Consider the following 18,413-nt stretch of genomic DNA (forward strand, 5'->3'; position numbering starts at 1 on the left):
CTCTAGAAAGTGTCCAAACACCTTCACATTTTGTTGTGTTGTATAATTATTTCAGAATGAATGGAATTTATTTCTTTTTGCGACTCTTCAATTGTGACAAATGAAATTTAGCAAATTTCTAAAAATGCACTAAAATCTTCCATTTACTTAAGTATTCAAGCCCTTTACTGTAACATTTCACATTGAGCTCTTGTGTCTAGACCTTGACTGTAGTCTCCCGTGGCAAATTAGCTGGAGTTGACATATTTGTGAAACTGTATTTTTCAGCTCACAGTTCTTGGTATAGCAAAAACCAAATCATTCGTTTTTGATCAAAGAACTCTGTATAATGTTGGGATTGTGTCAATGCGTAGATCTACAATAGGGTATAAAAACTGACAATGACCTTCAGAGTTTCTCTGTAAATATGATAAATCTGCTGCATGAACAACCATCTCAATGGCACTCTATCAGTTGAGTGTCTGTGGTAAAGTAGCTAGAAAGCCACTTTGAGTAACAGACATATGGAAGCTGGTCTGATGTTTGCCACAGGGCACTTAAAACAATATGAGACAAAGGGTCCTTTGGTCTGATAAGAGAAACCAAACTGGAATCCAGTAAGAGCCAGGAACTGCTCATCAGTTAGCTAATGCAATGAACTGTTCTGACAGCATCCTGCTGTAGTGGTGCTTCCTAGAATTAAGGATTAAGAAACTGGTCAAGATCGAAGTCAAGATGATAAGGACCAAAAGATATTTATGAAGAAGACCTGCTCCTAAGTGCACACAGCCTCGGACTAGGGCTGAATTCACCAGTCTCCTGTGATAGGGCTGATGCTTACCCTGTGATATTCACCATGATGACAATCTGAGGCACGCAGTCAAGACGATGCTTGTGTGGCTTTAGAACAAATTTCTGAATGTCGTTGGGAGCCTCAGCCAAAGACTGACCTTGAATGCCGTAGATTATTTGTGGAGAGATTATGAGATTGAAGATCACCAAAACCTCTTGAACGCTGCTGCCAAATGTCTGGGTCCTTAAGCTGAGTCAGGAGTTAGAGATTTATAAACCTCTGCTTGTAGCTTTCTGACGCAGCTGGAGGTATGTCCTGAAATGAGGCTCAGGCTGAAGATTCTCATGAAGCCATTTTTGTGTCCCACTCACACTGTGCCTCTTGACTCCTTTTTCTTCATTTTGCTTTTACTTTGAACAAGAGCCATTTCTCGAATGTTTGTTTTCGAAAGCAAACGACTCTGACAACTTCCCACAAATATATTTGCACACAAAATATGTTTTTCCCTGTATAGCTACATAATTTAAACCATAAGATTTAAGGGATGAGGAAGATGTCTGCAGGATTTAAATATAAAGTGGAAACTATGCAATTGATTAATGTGATTTTTAATCTTCCTAATAATTTTTTTTAAGCTTTGTACTTCATCAGTGTTTTAGATGGCCTATTGTCAATACATTTAATGCCTGTTAATGATAAGAATAGGTTATAATTGTTTTTAGAGTAAATGATTCTGTACCTTTCCACTACCTATATTGTTGCCAAAATGTTGCAAAAATGGAGTAAAAGGTTGAGATTCTATATAGTCAGAAGCAGTAATTAACTTACATTTTTCACATTTAAGAATTAAGTAACTGCTGCATATTATCAGTTGTATACAATTCACACCAAATTAAGATTAAAGAATGACCGTGGCCCTAAAATAATGCTACAATGGAATTTTAGACAATTATGAGCAGCTGTGTAAAATGGAGCTGAAATACAAAGGATTGGGCTGGCCAGTAGGGGCTGGCCAATAAGGGCAGGCCAATAAGGGCAGGCCAATAAGGGCAGGCTAATAGCTTTACTGAGGCTGAGGGACGACTTCAGTGCTTACGCTACAATAGTGCTGAGGACATGCGGTCCAGTATTGAAGTAGAGCTGCAGTCAAACATGCCTGAACGTGACTTGATATTTGTAGAACATTTTTCAAGGTTGATGTTGTATGTAATGTTTGAATAAAAGTCATCAATGGGGAAGAGAAGGGTTTTTTGGGTTCCATGTTTTCAGTAATCCGCTGATTTTAAAAGTAATATTCCCAAAAAAACTAATTTAAGCTTCCCTTGTTTTTAAAGTATGCATGTTTTGGATATGGAAATATTCTCCGAACCTGTTATCAGTAATTCTTAATATATAGTTATATATGGACCTGTACTCTTTATACACTAAAATGTACCATGATTTGCACATTGTTCCTTTTGCTCTAACCAGTCTGGTCCCCAAGCCACAATCATAAGTGTTTCTTAGTCTCGCTCTTGTCACTATGTTTATACATGTGCTGCAGGGTAATGCTTTAATCAGATTCTTTTTTCTTGTGTGTGACATTTTATTGTAGCTATAATGTTTGAAATAATATTTGTGCAGCTTCATAAAATTGAACTATACTGAATTATGCCAACATGGAATCGACATGGATTCAATCATTACGCAATATTTTTTATTTCGTTTCTTTTGTGGCTTTTGTTATGTAATGTGTGTAGATTGGTAACCTCATAGTCATCAGGGCAATAAGATTAACTCCACGCTCCATCTTTCAAGCTTTTTAGTGAGGTCATAGAAGAATTATTAAACCATTAGTCTTATTGAGAAACCAGCTTATAAATTCTTATATTCTTTTAAAGTCTCCAAAGGTCATGTATTTACTGTCGTGTTCGTTAAAGGATCATGTCCTGCAAAGACCCCGCCCCACATGGGCTGTGGGGCCCTTTGGTTTTACTGGCATTCTGGTGTGACGTGATGCTGTACGGTGGGTTGCTGTCATGCAGATCAGAGCAGGTGCTAGATAGCAAGCATCTACAGAGTGATCGCTACTGATTTATTTAGAACTGCAAGTGAGCAGTTTTTGAGACGTGATTAATGACTGCATACACTTTGGCTCTTTGTTTGCACCGACCCCTTAAGAACATGGTTGATGGACACCATTGTTCATGGGTTCCTGTGACGTTCCCAGAAGCTACGTGCGTTGCTAACATGGTCCTTAAAGAGAGGGTGGTAACCTTCCTCGAATGCTGTGCCCTCTTTGACCCTGACTACTGGCAAATTGAAGCCTATTTGTGCTTGAGACAACTGTGGTTCCTCTGTTTAAGTAACAGCTGTGTATTAAAGCACATGGCACAGGATGCATCTGCCATGGTGACGGGCTAAGAAGCTGCCCTGCAGTGGTGGTGTTTCTCGCAACGATCTTCAGACAAAACCTGCTTGCGTAGCCGCAGGTTGAGACTCCCCTTAATTGCATATCTGTGTATCTACTTATTCACTCATTAAAAACCAATTATCATATTTTAAAAAGGTACAAGGGTTAGCCTTATCACGGCTGCACCCTGCGTGTATGAATGGCGATGCGCTGCCTGTGTGTACTTGTGCTGAACCTCACCTTGCTTTGGCAGGCTTCTGCGAGAGCTTATGGCCCATGGCCAGGTAACAGGGCCAGCAGACAGGCTCTCAGGCATTAGGAGGCTGATGCATTTTTCATCTGTACAAAAAAGTACGGCATATAAAAAATTCAATATTTAAAAATATTTTTAAATATTTAAAAGCCCCTCCAGGCTGCCAACTACTGAAGACATGGTGTTAGTCCATGGATTTCACAAAACCCTGAGATGGTTCTTAAACCTAGATAAATGTTGGTATATTATAGTTTTATAAGGTTATAAAACCAGAGTGAAGGAACCAGTATGTAACCATGGTCATTGGGGAGCACTTAAATCTTGATGTGTATATATAACAATATTTTATCAGTGTATATATTCTGAAAATATGTATATTTGTGTAAAAGCAGTATGTGTTTTGTAGAAACCTGGTTAATAGCACATTCTCACTGGGTGAAAATTCCTTCCAACTTGGTTGACATGTCTGCAATAGATTTCTAATTTTTATTGGGAATAAATAAGGTTTATACCTTATGATCTCAAAACAAAACAGTAAAAACCTGCTGACTCGAATTGAGGTGGGTTGCGTGATGTTTACCCAACATTGTGTGGCTGTGTGCTGTCGGTTGTACCCATGTTTGCTGTAAATAAGGCAGACAATGGGGATTGTTTCATGACATGGAATGTTGGTAGGGTTGAGATTGTTGTGTTGACCTACCAGGCAGCATTATTTCTATTGTGCGTCTTGTGCTGAAGCATTCCAGTAACATTGTTCCTATAATTTTCTTCTTTTAGGGTGCTTTTGGGGCCCTGCAGAAAATATGTGAGGATTCAGCGGAAATCCTGGACAGTGACATTCTTGACAGACCCCTTAACATCATGATCCCCAAATTCCTGCAGTTCTTCAACCACAGCAGCCCAAAAATTAGGTACCGCGCATCTTCCAAAATTCAGATTCAGGCGTCCCAAAAAATATAGAAAAATTGGAGAGAAACTGCTTTTGTTTGGTGTCGTGTGTGTGTGTGTGTGAAGTGAAGCGCTGCGCTGTTGCTGTTTCACAGGTCCCATGCCATTGCTTGCGTCAACCAGTTCATCATTAGCCGAACTCAAGCACTCATGCTCCACATCGATTCCTTTATCGAGGTGAGTCAGGCCTGCAGAGTTCGTGTGGAGTGGAAAAGCGCTGCGGTCATAACACCTGAATTCCTTTGAGTGTTTGGATGATAACAATAACCATTGATCCTGCCCTACGTTTCCTGGTGAATCATTAACAGGCAGGACGTGCCGTCCTTGTAAGCTTGTAATTTGTGCATTCTGCCTTTTGGAAGAAATAGAAAACAAATATAAGATAGGAGAGAGTCTGCATCTCAGTTTTACAAGCTGTCAGTCTGCAGCGTTCAGTTCATCTGGTTCAGACCAGTCCTGTCTGCAGTTAACCCAGTTTTATTTGTCCTAGTATACTATACTTTTTGAATATACCTGCACCCTTATGGGTTTCACCCAGTATTGATACTACTTAAGCCCTTTTTTAAGAATAATCAGGAAAGCAAACATCTTTTTTCTTCAAACTAGATTGTTTTTATGCAGACTAATGTTTATGGTAATGCAGAGTACAAAATGTTAATGAGCAAGATTCACTATAAGTAAAAATGTACCATGATTTACACATATTACTGTTTGGAATATAGGGAGAATGATTGCTTGCCCTTTATGGACCAGTTTTGCCTGACAGGCATGTGCATTCAGTCTGTTCTGTGCCAAAATCGTAGTCTGAAAGTCAAAGGGCCCTCCATTCCACGCTGTCCTGAGACGTTGTAAATCCTTGTGAAGAACCCATCTTATGCAAAATGTCCTACACTGTCAGAAAAAAGGGTACTTGCATTTACTTACAACTAGGATTGGTAGACCCTTGAGGGTACAACCCCACTGACAAGTAATTATACCCTCAAAGGTACAAATTGGTACTTTTTTTTCCTAATGGTGTACTTAGGGTATAAAGAGCAATGTTTGGAATAAAGCCAGCCAAATTTGGCCCTTAGCTAGGGTTCTGGATGCTGTAGATAATCTGCCAGAGAATAATCTTCTCTGGTCCCAAAGTCCTTCAAAGTTGCATGCTGGATCGATCACCTTGTATGAACTGTATGGTGGGTTAGAAATATAAAGGAGATTTTGTTATATGACTGTTCCGTTGGGGAAGGGCTGTTTATACCAAGCCTTGGTCGCTGTAATGTTGTGCTTCTTGTGTATGCGTGACGAGCATTGGGAGCGTCTTCTGCTGCTGTTGAACAGAACCTCTTTGCGCTGGCGGGGGATGAGGAGCCCGAGGTGAGGAAGAATGTCTGCCGTGCCCTGGTCATGCTGCTGGAGGTCCGCATGGATCGGCTGCTTCCGCACATGCACAACATCGTGGAGGTAAGATCAAGCTTCGGGGTGTAGGAGGGGAGCACCCGATGGGGGGAGGGCGCTGTGGTTACAGGGGAGGCCCACTTGGCTGGGGAGTCTGTGATTCCCTGTGCTGTGTCCTGCTATGAGCTCAGCAGTCCTGAGGAGTAGCTCAGCTTGACTATAAACCAGCATTTATGGAGCACAGCAGAGAGGAAAGGATGCTGTGGATGCAAATTACCATCATCAAATGTCAAATGTAATTTCCTGTTTTCCTACAGTACTTCATTGACATTCTGATCTTTCTTTATTAAGAACTTTACTAAATTCCTTATCGCTTTGCGTTTTTGCAGTTAAATTGCCTGGATGTTATGCATTCTTTAATCCATCTGCAGCACACATGGATACATTTAATAGATGGTCAGGGTGTACAGAATATCAGCTGGAATATCAGCCATGTGGGCAGCATGCAGTTCCTTATTGTAGCTGATTTTTAAAGCAGTTTCTTTATACAGGGGATCTCCTACTTGAAAATGCGTTTTACCAGAAAACACAATAAATTTGTCCTTTTCAGTAAATATGCTTAAAAGCAGTCAGCAGTGTTTTTTTTTTACACATTAATCACGTCTTAGCAGATGAGGGTTAGGCTAAGGAAAGTCAGCCGTCAGTCATCCTAGCTGCAGTAATTAGAAACCTGAAGTATTTGGTGAAAACACTGGCCATCAAAAAAAGTGAGGTCATTTTAAACTGGCTGGAGGTGTAGATCAAAATTATTGGTCCTTGACAGCCCATGAGATTCTTACGGGAGATGGAGCAATTAGCTATAAACTGTGAGATTTGGGACCTGTGAGTCTTACTGATTTCAGTGTTTCCCAATCCAATCCTCCGGGAAGCCCCACATTTTCATTCCCTCCCAGCTTCCTGCCAAACAGCCCATATTTTTGCTCCCTTCCATCAAGCTATTAATTTAAACCTATAGCAACCAAGCACCCTAGTTTCTGTTCAGTTATACTTGCCTATATCTTTCTGTAGTGTGAGTAGATGTTTTTTGTGGGAGATTTAAAAGCGGCAGCTTAATGTCTCTGCACTTGTATAGATCTACAGCTGAAGAATGGGGAGTCTTTTCTGACAGTAGTGATCTTAGAGTTCCTCCCTATGACTTCCCCACAGTATATGCTCCAGAGGACTCAAGACCAGGACGAGAACGTGGCCCTGGAGGCCTGTGAGTTCTGGCTCACGCTGGCCGAGCAGCCAGTGTGCAAGGACGTACTGTGCGGACACCTCTCCAAGTGAGTGATGTGTGGCCTCGCTGGGCCGGGCCGGGCCTTCCGCCGGGCTCCGTAAATCTGCCCATCGCAGGTATCGATTGGTTCCTGGCGAGCTGCACCCCTTCTCATTTCTTAATGGCTCTCAAAGTCATTAAGTGTAAGGAACCGCTGTACATGTGCTGTTGCATACGCGCACAAAGCCGCGGAAAACATTGAGACCACAGCACAATTTTTTTGTTTCACTCATTTCTCAATTTATGGGTCTGCGTCTGTGAATAATATATATTTTTCTCTTCTCTGTGTCTCATTAATGAAGGGCTTCTTCCTTGCTTTTTGGGACTTCAGTCCTTCTAGGCAGTGTTGATTTAGTTAATTTTCATCATGGTTATCGTCAATGACCTTTATTTTCAGACTAAAAGGAGACGATAACTAAATAAAAATTATTTTGCGAGGCCTAAGACTACAATGAAGTGTATTGACTTTTTCGTCAACTAATAAAAACGATATGAAAATGTTTGCCTGATACGAGATCCTATACTATTTAGTGTGATATATATTTAAGTAGCCTATTAGTTGTATCAACATTGCATGTAATCAGTACCTGACTGTCAAATCAAATTATTTCAGTACAACGAACTGAACATATATGTATGACTGCTGACATGTATAATGTTTTCTCATTTATGAAATAGAAGTAGGGCTGCATTTCAAAATAAGACAAAATGTGCTTGACTTAAGCCATAAAACTCTAATACAGTTGTGTTTGTCATATCATGGGCATCGCCGCCATTAAATCTGAGCGGGACATGTCCCTCTCGCATTTCGTAATTATTCGTTTGGTTTCATTTCATCTTGGTGAACATAATGACTTTCAGAAATTGAAGGGAAACATTAAACATTACAATCTGCACTTTTAATTTTAGTCGACTAAATCAACTGTAGTTTTGTCGACTGTAATCATATGATATTTAGTCTGATTAAAACTAGACTAAAACTATAAAATAATTTAGATGACTAAATTATGACTGAAACTAAATAACATTTTAATCTAAGACTATGACAAACTAAATGAAAATTTGCTGCCAAAATGAACACAATGCTTCTAGGAGCCTGATATGAAGTGTCCTAGCCGTGCCCTTCACACCTGCCCTTAATGCTTCCCATTCCCTTTGAAGGTCACTGATGTCATCCTACGATTCATGAGACACTGTCGGATAAGTTAACGGTCGTCTCTGGCATTAGAAAGTGGCTTCTGCCGTTTACCTGGCTGGTTTCTGGTTGTTTCCAGCATCTCCTGGTTCACCTTATTTTTGTGGACTGAACCTGAAAGCATCCTGCTGCCCAATGTAGCCTTGGTCCACAGCTGTGTGTGTGTGTGTGTGTGTGTGTGTGTGTGTGTGTGTGTGTGTGTGTGTGTGTGTGTGTGTGTGTGTGTGTGTGTATTTTTTAATTGTGCCGATTTAAACATGCATCATTCCTTGTATGTGTCACTTTTTCAGTGCATTCTTTCATTTTGCTAATAAAAGTAAACATTACTGCTATTTGTCTTTGTTCTATTTGACTGCAAGTTTTCTATGGTTCCAAAGTTTAATGCAAGATGTACTTTGTCATGCTGTAATTCTCATTCTCTTTTTTCTCTCTCTCTCAGGTTAACTCCTGTTTTAGTTAATGGGATGAAGTATTCGGAGATTGATATTATACTGCTTAAGGTTAGTAATCTTTTCCTTTTTGAATATATTGTTTAGGAGTTTTAATGCTTTTAAAATAAATGGCAAACTTTTGTTCTGAACCGTATTTGTTGTTAAGGCAAAGGAAATGGTTTTCTTGGTCGGTGCTAAGATTTAATATAGCCAGAGGACAGACGAGGCAAGATATTACCTGGGGCCCCGGAGCTGGGAGGGGGCCCCTGAGGGCGACCGATTACATTGTACATTGCAACGACAAATCTGCTTTGTGTTCTGTTTTTCACAAAAGTGAGAGCGAAGGATTTGTATCTATTAAATTCTCTTTGTTGATATTATTCATTTAGATTTGATGTTAAAATGATGGCAATAAATTTCCCCCTGTCTGGGGAGGGGGAGTTGGTGGGTCCATGGAGTATTATTTGCAGAGGAGCCCCAGACTGTTTAGAATCACCTCTCAGTACAGTTTCACCTAAAACAGCCGAGCCATAGTGAGCAGAATGATTAACTGGAGAGGAAAATCAAAAGAGAATTTTGGACATGAATCTTGAAAGAATGGTTAAATTGAAGATTTTCAATTTGCTCATGGCACCTACAATTTAATCTCCAGACAGTTTGGTGACCAGCTTATGTGTCTTAGCATGTGAAATTCTAAGTGTTGGCGTCACAACCTTGCATCATCCTCAGATAGCAGACCAATAGACATCCATCTGGAACTTGGTAGAAGGTTCTTAGTAGAAGGAATGAAAATCTTTGGCATCTAGTTGTGTCCTCCAAGCAGTGTTGGTGGTAATAATATATTCCACAATGGTGGAAACTGTTTAAAGAACTTTTAAAGAGTTAGGTTTTCATGTTTTATTAAAACAAGGCAGACTCTTCCTAATTGGACTTGACGTTTGTATGATGTGTAAATGCCACTTTCATAGAAAGAACTTTGCCTGTGATCTTTACCTCATGGTGATATTAATAGCAGTTCCTGGGAGCTTGAGAGCGAGGCAGGCACCAGCTGCCACAGAATTACGCTGCAGTCTGTGCTCATTTAGAAAGGTTTGCTTGCATGTTTCCAGTCCCCTAACAACTGCCATGTTTATAACAAGGACGGGAGAAAAAAATGTAAACATTGTCTGCAACTCATCTTAGGGAGATGTGGAGGAGGACGAGGCCATCCCTGACAATGAGCAGGACATCCGGCCCAGGTTCCACCGCTCGCGGACGGTGGCCCAGCAGCACGAGGCTGATGGCATCGAAGAGGGGGATGATGATGATGAAGACTTGGATGATGACGACACCATTTCTGACTGGAATTTGAGTGAGTGTTGGGAACAAATACCAGGGTTGGGAAGGTTACTTTTGAAATATAATAAATTACCTTGCTAAAAATGTAATAAGTAATTCAAATAGTTTGATTACTTCTTCAAAGTAATGTAAATAGAGCTAGGCGATATGGCCAAAAATCTTATCACGATAAAAATGTTCATATCAGTTGATATTGACAATTATCACAATAAATGTCGGGTCATTATTTCTCTCCAGTTTAACCCTCTGGGGTCTAGGCGTTGGGAACACACTTTCACTGACTGGGGTCATGGTCACACATTTCATTCAATATCATGATTTATTGGCCATGAATTAAGTTTATTTCTTATATATTTGTTTTGGCATTAAACTCATCTTAATCTTAGTGTACTTTGTAAATATGTCAGATTTATGTGAAGTTTGTAATTTGACATCAAAGTATAGACATTGCAAAATGCAGTTTGGAACACTTGCAGAAATATTATAAAAGTACATAGTAAGCAATGGTGGCAGTTTTGTTTTTATCCCAGATATCTGATCACCAAAGTCTTGGCTACATGAAGATGACTCAATGGTGTAGTTGCAATTTTCAGTTTGATAAATAAGAAAAACTGAACTCGTCACTATTTCTGGGCTCATTGAATTTCATTGAATATGTAGCAACTTTTCATGTGTATGCATGAGCCATTCAAACCTGGCCACATTCCCGCCTGTTATGGCGCTGACCTGGATGTATTTGGATCGCATTTCACTGTTGCGTCGCTCATCAAATTACCATGCGAATGCGATTTGAATATGCGGAAACGCGGCAATTTAGAATGCGAATATCGATCTTCAGGTGGGGGTGGCGCTACACACCCCCCATTCAGGTAAAACAAAGAAAGGTGACATGCTTTACTTTTTAGCCAATTTAAAAACTTTAATGCTTCCGACAATTGATGTTTTGAAAAAAAGACATTACGGATATAGTCAGCTATTTTTTCATGATTCTACATGAAGATTTCAGCGAGATATAAACTGAAATAGGTGCAAAAAGTACTCTGCCTCGACCCCAGAGGGTTAAAAGCTGATTTTTTACTCCTGAGTTAAAAATTGAAGACACCAGATGGTTAATCATAGTTATAAACTTTTCTTTATTGTAAGAATGTAACAAACATGCGTCGAGCAGTAGCAAAGGCCGAAATTATGCTTCCAGAACAATTTGCTATATTTTCTGAGCCCACTAGATGGAGCTCTCTGTTGAAAAAAGGGCTCAAAGCATGTTGAACGGGAAACCAAAAACGACTTGCGGGGTCCAACAGTATTTCGCATTTCAGAAGTCTGAGATAGAAGTAGGTTATTTTGGTCATCGCTGAAACATGCTGCTGCTGGCAGCATGTTCTTTTTAGCTTCTTAATTCTCTGTGGATTGTTACTGTTGGGATCTTTCATGGACTAAATTTTATTGGGGATTTTCCGTTTGGATTTTGTGGAATTACCCTTATTGATCGGGGTGCTTTGGATCTGCACTCCTGGTGAGTTTCCCCTGTTGGTTTCACAGTTTTGTCTGTTGTCTCCTTACCTGCCCTATTGCATTCAGTTATTTGTAAATAAATCTCCCATTTTCACGGCTGTGTTTGAGCTTATGCTCCAGTGCCGGTCCTGACAGGTAGTTGCAGAGAAAGTGGCATCATTTTATGATGCAATGCGTGTCACCAGCAGCATGTCCAATCATAAATTTATATCAAACTTTTATTGAGCACTTGACATATCGACATCAAGGAAAATGATACTGTGATATTTACAGTTGCCCAGCCCCAAATGTAGCACTATATTGGATTACTTTGATTATTTTTCTAACATGTTTTAAACTAGGCGATACAGTAGAACAATGCCAGCTGTATTGTCTGGAAATATGCCAAAGGGCACTTCTGCACAGCAAAAAGATGCAAAGCAACAAAATGAATGTTATATTCTCTTTACGAGCATTTTACCGAGAAGAATATAGATGTATGTAACCCCTTTGTAGTCACCCACATTTTGATTAGTAACTGTACATTAATTACATATGTTTTCACAGTCATTGTAATGGATAATTGTATTTCATTTTGTAATTTAATTACATAACGCTGTTACATGTAACTAGTTACTCCCCAACACTTTGGGTCTCTCAAGGTGTTTGTACTTTTGAATCCATTTGCCTTGGAATGGTCTTGTTTGTATAGCTCCCCAGTAATATAAATAACACACGGTACTTTTTTCATTTTTTCATTTTTCATGTTTATGAGATTATCAAACTTTCCACACAGGTGCTTTCAGACTTTCATTATAAATACAGCAGTTTTCCTCTCTAAATGATTCCATCAGTTCCGTACACTTCAGACAATTAAGGAATCTCAGCTTTGGTCAGTGTTTCCCACCATGGTCCTCAGGGAAGGCCTGATACTTAATGTTTTTGCTTCCCCCCCCATCTCCTCTACATTTTTGCTCTGGGAGTGAGCAAAAAACATGGACTTTCTGGGGGTCCCCAAGGATTGGGTTGGGAAACACTGGCTTAGATTATGCAGCACTTGACGGACGGTCCGGTATCATTAAATGGTAATGGATGGGGGGAGATGAGCTTGGTCTCTCCCTGTCTCTCTTTAGGAAAGTGCTCTGCTGCCGCCCTGGACGTCTTGGCCAATGTGTTTCGGGACGACCTGCTGCTGCACATACTGCCCCTGCTGAAGGAGCTCCTCTTCCACCCAGAGTGGGTCATCAAGGAGTCGGGCATCCTGGTGCTAGGTGCCATTGCTGAAGGTGGGTGGTAGCCAGGCCCGGCCCCCTGCCGCAGGGCCCTCGCTGAAATGCAGCGGCGGCGAAAGCGGAGGCCATGAATTTTCAGATGTACATTTGAGAAGCCTGGTGAGAGTCATGAGACATCGGAAGCAGCATTGGCTGTGTTGCCGCCCTTATCTTACTTGGCCTCTTACCAGCTCGCTAAGCAGTTAAAAGCCGTAAGCCTTCCGCTGATTGCATTTTTTATGGCACACATTTGTAGGAAGAAAGAAATTAAACTCTGTACCTTTTGAATCTGGTAGTCAGGATATGCTCGACGTTAAATCTCAGTGGTTACATTTATTAGTAATGTTATGGAATAATGCTGCTATAGCTTGAGTCTGATTGCTATACATGTTCAGGGGATCAGCCTAGATGAAGGTTTTAAATATCAATATTTGTTGTCTCCAGCTCTGATTTGCGACCACTTTCATCCAGTTGATTTTAAGCAGCTTCTCCAATTCTTTTTTTGTATATGCCCAGTTCGAGGTGATGAAGGGTTCTCTTTCTCAAAATACTAATTACACTGTTGTAATAGTTATTTTTGGCAAATTCATTGCTGTAATGTCATCTTATAAAGCCAAGTAATACTTCCACCAGGCTGTATGCAGGGCATGATTCCTTACCTGCCCGAGCTCATCCCTCACCTGGTGCAGTGTTTGTCGGACAAGAAGGCCTTGGTGCGCTCGATCACCTGCTGGACGCTGAGCCGCTACGCGCACTGGGTGGTGAGCCAGCCCCCCGACACCTACCTGAAGCCCCTGATGACAGAGCTGCTTAAACGCATCCTGGACAGCAACAAGCGCGTCCAGGAGGCTGCCTGCAGGTATATCAATAAGCATTTTTGGACAGAGAATTAATCTGTGGTTTTGTGGTGTTTTTGCTAACATTACCCATAAAACTGACAACACTGGTCCTCTCTGGAAGAAGTCCATCCGTCCCTGAATTTGAGGAGCTGGTTAACTCATTAACCACTAGAAGGTGGTATACCATTAAAGACTTGTCTGCTTGATGGCTCTCATCAAAAATTTAACCTTTGGCATCCCCCCTATCTAAGATTCTAGCATTTCCATTCCTGCTAATGGCTAAAAAGCCTTCAGTGATGGTTCTGGCTTTGAGATTGCCTGTAAGCATTCGTTTATGTGCAGTAATATATGAAAACACTTATTATTAATGTACTGTACTTGCACAAGCCCACGTAGCTTTGAAAGTCTCAATGCACCCCTGATGGTCTGTACTGGTAGGATACTTCCTCGGGAAATTCAGTTTTGCCTCAATACCTCCTGTCTGCCACCTCCAGCTTCTTTTCAAAGTTAAGAATTTATAAAAATATACACATTTGTATATTCAGTCTGCTGCTTTGGTTGAATGTCTTCCATGCTGGGCGGCTCCAGGTTTATAATGAAGAACTGTAACTGCTGGCTTGTTTTTTTTTTTTCTGGCCTGCTGTGAAGCAACACTTAGACTGAGTCATGGCACTGACTCCGGAAATCTGTTGTGCTTCTCTGCCTGACAAACTACCGTATGGATCCGCTTTGTTGTAATAGTGCCGTCCTCGAGGAGCACTTGTATGTTTGAACTCCATTGCCCAAGGAACTGGGGGAATCTGAGACTGGATGTCATGCTTGTGATATTTCTTTAATTTTTCACTCTCTACCACTGGTCTTTTTCTCGGTTAGATAGACACAACACAACATACATGACTGCAAGAACAATGTAGATGGTGCAAAAAAAATGCAAATGAATAAATGGTTGGACGAGTTGGACTAAATCCTGTCCATCGATTGTATTGGCACTACTTGAATACTGTCCAATATTCCTCTCCATCTTTTCTGTAACCCCTGTCTTCTGATGTCCTTCAGTGCCTTTGCGACCCTGGAGGAGGAGGCTTGCACAGAGCTGGTGCCCTACCTCGCCTACATCCTGGACACCCTTGTCTTCGCCTTCAGCAAGTACCAACATAAGAACCTGCTGATCTTGTACGATGCCATCGGGACCCTGGCTGACTCCGTTGGGCACCACCTCAACAAACCGGTAGCGACGACTTTCCCCAGGAGCTTTGAGAAATGCTGTTAGGCTTCACATTTTCATGTAAAATGAATCATGCATCATTGTAAGTAGTGTTTATGGAAAGTGGCTAAAAAGGCAAGTCTTGGGAACCAGCCATTAATCGCATCATTGTAACATATTAGGCCTACTGGTCCATCTTTGCGCCAGGCCCAGGTTTTCCATGGATGGTTAATTATGACCAAGACACACATGGTGAACTAAAAAATGTATGTGAGCCAACATTCCATAGAAATCCTACAAGTATTAGCAGGATGAACTGTTGAACTGTTGTGTTTTTTTTTTTTTATTAACACATTAGCAGGTTGTACAACATGATTTCGCAGTTTAACAAAAACCAGTGTATCAATCCATTGATACAGGCAGTGTGTTTTTTAACACATGTTGTAACTACAAATCTCTGACACACATTGTGTTTTTACTGTCTTGTTTAAAATATTATTCCACATTAATTTATAAAATGTGGTATTTACTTAAAGCAAGAACGTAATTTATTTCATGTAGATACATTTTTTACTCTCAAAAGTCACAGTTTAAGAAAATTTACTGCAAGTTAAGTGTTTTGTTTCTGGTTGGTAGCGCAGAGCATGGTTTTAAAAACATTCCTCCACCTAGGCATCAAAGTACTTAAAATCCTAAAAAAATGTGAACAATACTATGGGTACTTGTTCAAAGTCAATGGAGACTGGGAGAATTGCTGTGTCCTGTATGAAAATCCGTTAATAAGCAGCTAGCTGTTGCTAGCAAGCAAACGCATTAGCTACACAGCTCAGTAATGTCAGCTAGCTTATCGGATTTGCATTATACAGTGAACATAGTTACTGTTCATCTTAAAAAGATGAAGCTCAAACTTAGTGTGCTGACATTAGTGCTTCTAACAAAATGCCAAGACTACAGATGATAGTTACCTGTATTCCAACCCCTGTTGACAGGAACAATAAAAAACAATTGAGATGTAAAACCAAATTACCAGTCAGGTTGGACAAATATTTAATGTCATGCCTTGCATTCTTATGTAATTTCTGTTTTTAAGTGTAAGGTGATGTAACACACATTGTGTTAGTGATAACAAAAATGTGTATTGTTAACGAACATTATCTTTCAGAGTAAATAAAACGTACATATGCAGTGTATGTTAGCATATTGAAATACCTTAAGTATCAAAGTGGTGTAAAGTTAATTTAGGGGCTCGGGGATTGATTGCTAATTTGTTTTTGAGTAGGAACAACAGGCCTGATCTGTCACATTCTGTTTTATGGGAAGATTTATCTATGGAGTTTATTGCAGTGGCTTTTAGAGGAATCGCAAAAGCACATGACATATTTGTTCTTTGTTCCTAGGAGTATATTCAGATGCTGATGCCACCACTTATTCAGAAGTGGAATCAGCTTAAGGATGAAGACAAGGATCTCTTCCCTTTACTTGAGGTGGCTTTTCATTGTCTTTCTTGATAAAGAGTAATTAATTCAGCTCTGGCTGGAATAAAGCTTTTTTTATAAATGCAAATTTAGTAAATCCTCATTTTAATGGGCGTTGGGGCAATGGGAGCAGTTTCTTTCATTGTCTAATATGAAGAGAAAGGGAGTTAAGAACTACAAAACCCCCGAATATAAAAAGGACATTCTTTGATAGACGAAGACTACGATTGTCACAAGTTAGCAGCGTTCATTAGAAATAAGTAACGTAACAGAAATCAATAACTCTTTGTGCGTCTGTGAGTTTTATGCCATATTTGCTAGTCAGTGTCAGTATACTGTTTAGCAATATCTTAGTGAAACTGATTACAGTTGACTCCAATAAAGCCCATTTCCCTTGAAGCTTACTGAGTTACTCACATGTGGTGTTTCTCCATTGTCTCGCTCTTGTGGTTTCCCGACAGTGCCTGTCCTCTGTGGCCACCGCCTTGCAGTCTGGCTTCCTCCCATACTGTGAACCTGTGTACCAGCGCTGCGTCAACCTGGTGCAGAAAACCCTTGCGCAAGCAATGGTAAGAATAGTAGAATTCTCCAACTCTGTTTCATGTGGATATATGTAGTGTGTTATATCTTAGTGAACCTGTCCACTTGACTGTATAGTATCGGTTATGTAAATTTTAAATGCAATTATACATATTTTTTTTTAGTATTTTAGTTTTTCTGCCAGGCAAATGTCAAATTTGCATTTATGCTCTGAGAAGCTGTTGCAGGTTCTCCAGTGTGGAGCTTTAATTAAATCCCCTTTTCCTTTCTCCATCCTAGTTACACCACTCGCAGCCAGACCAGTATGAAGCACCAGACAAAGACTTTATGATTGTAGCCCTAGATCTGTTGAGTGGCCTGGCAGAGGGACTGGGCGGTAACATCGAGCAGCTGGTGGCACGCAGCAACATCCTTACGCTAATGTATCAGTGCATGCAGGTGAGGGTGTCCTCCGAAATTCAGAGTGTTCCATCCTCCTCCTCTGTCAAAGAGCAGCAGTACACTTAAGTGTTGAGTGTAATGTTAGTGTTGAGTGCTTAATTCCATTTTCCCCATGAAAAAAATTAGGGCTTCATGCACGAAATTCCACATTGCATATTTTGGCCAGTGTGTACTTTTTTGAGAAATGATGTACTGCCAGTCAGAGAGACAAAGGGTTTTGATCAATATGCATACTTGACCATATTTGTGTCCCCATTTGGCATCATCTTCCATTGCCAAAGTAGAGTGCCAGTACTAAGAACAGACATAAAGAGGATGGTAAAAATCCTCGGATGTCGTTCTTGCTCCGCCCTAGATATCAAGAATGCATCTGGTTGCCTCCTCTCCAACAAGACCAGTCCCATAATTCATTGTGTTCGTTCTTGGGCGGCAAGTTAGCAAGACCATTCTTGCAAGTACACAAGTAGGATCTTCGCACCTTGGTATTGAGATACACCCAAAAAGTGACACGGTTAATTGGTACTTCAGACTGCAAGCAGCAGTCAGTGTGATTAATATTTCTGAGGCTGGTTTAGACCCCTTTGACCTCTGGCCTTGGAATATGTGTATTTTGAAGTGTAGGAAAGAAAAAGTTAAAATGATGGGCTGTTTATGTATGATTACTCATTAATCTGTAAGTATGTGGTACAAACAGCATTTATTCTGTCACCATACTCATGTTTAAAGTAAACTTGCAGCCTAATGTTAAGCTATTTTACTGGTTCTCATCATTACTGCCATAGTTAATTAATGCCAAGTTTTCAGTAAGCAGAAAGCTTTATAAGCCCACCAGCTGGTGAGGGTGAGACTGAGACTGGTATGTTTAGCCTGTTTAATGAAGGCTTAGGTTCTCTCTGGTTTATGACTGAGCTGTTCACATGTCCGGTTAATGTATCCCCCCTGCTGCAGGATTTGCTTAACAAAAACCCAAGCGCCATGAATGGTAACCTTGCAATGTCCTCTACTTCTCTTTCAGGACAAAATGCCTGAGGTCAGGCAGAGTTCATTTGCCCTTCTGGGCGATTTAACCAAGGCTTGTTTTCCCCATGTCAAGCCATGTATTGGTATGTACTTTTGCATAAATGT

The 18,413-nt window shown here is 40.5% G+C and overlaps 1 protein-coding gene across 2 annotated transcripts in view; it reads left to right on the forward strand.

Moving 5' to 3' along the window:
* Nucleotides 1-18,413, forward strand: part of tnpo1 (transportin 1) — a 37,091-nt gene that overhangs the window by 13,921 nt on the left and 4,757 nt on the right. For both annotated transcript variants that reach the window (XR_007398806.1, XM_049019189.1), the window contains exons 6-18: nt 4,195-4,328; nt 4,461-4,542; nt 5,689-5,811; nt 6,952-7,070; nt 8,698-8,758; nt 9,872-10,040; nt 12,652-12,804; nt 13,423-13,648; nt 14,685-14,856; nt 16,230-16,316; nt 16,769-16,876; nt 17,127-17,285; nt 18,304-18,391. Coding sequence is in view for 1 of the 2 variants with exons in the window: in XM_049019189.1 (XP_048875146.1) it covers nt 4,195-4,328; nt 4,461-4,542; nt 5,689-5,811; nt 6,952-7,070; nt 8,698-8,758; nt 9,872-10,040; nt 12,652-12,804; nt 13,423-13,648; nt 14,685-14,856; nt 16,230-16,316; nt 16,769-16,876; nt 17,127-17,285; nt 18,304-18,391 (1,681 nt within the window). In the remaining variant the exon portion in view is untranslated. The remainder of the gene's footprint in view (nt 1-4,194; nt 4,329-4,460; nt 4,543-5,688; nt 5,812-6,951; nt 7,071-8,697; nt 8,759-9,871; nt 10,041-12,651; nt 12,805-13,422; nt 13,649-14,684; nt 14,857-16,229; nt 16,317-16,768; nt 16,877-17,126; nt 17,286-18,303; nt 18,392-18,413) is intronic.

Source organism: Brienomyrus brachyistius, chromosome 7 (assembly GCF_023856365.1).
Source record: "Brienomyrus brachyistius isolate T26 chromosome 7, BBRACH_0.4, whole genome shotgun sequence".
Taxonomy (NCBI): Eukaryota; Metazoa; Chordata; class Actinopteri; order Osteoglossiformes; family Mormyridae; genus Brienomyrus; species Brienomyrus brachyistius.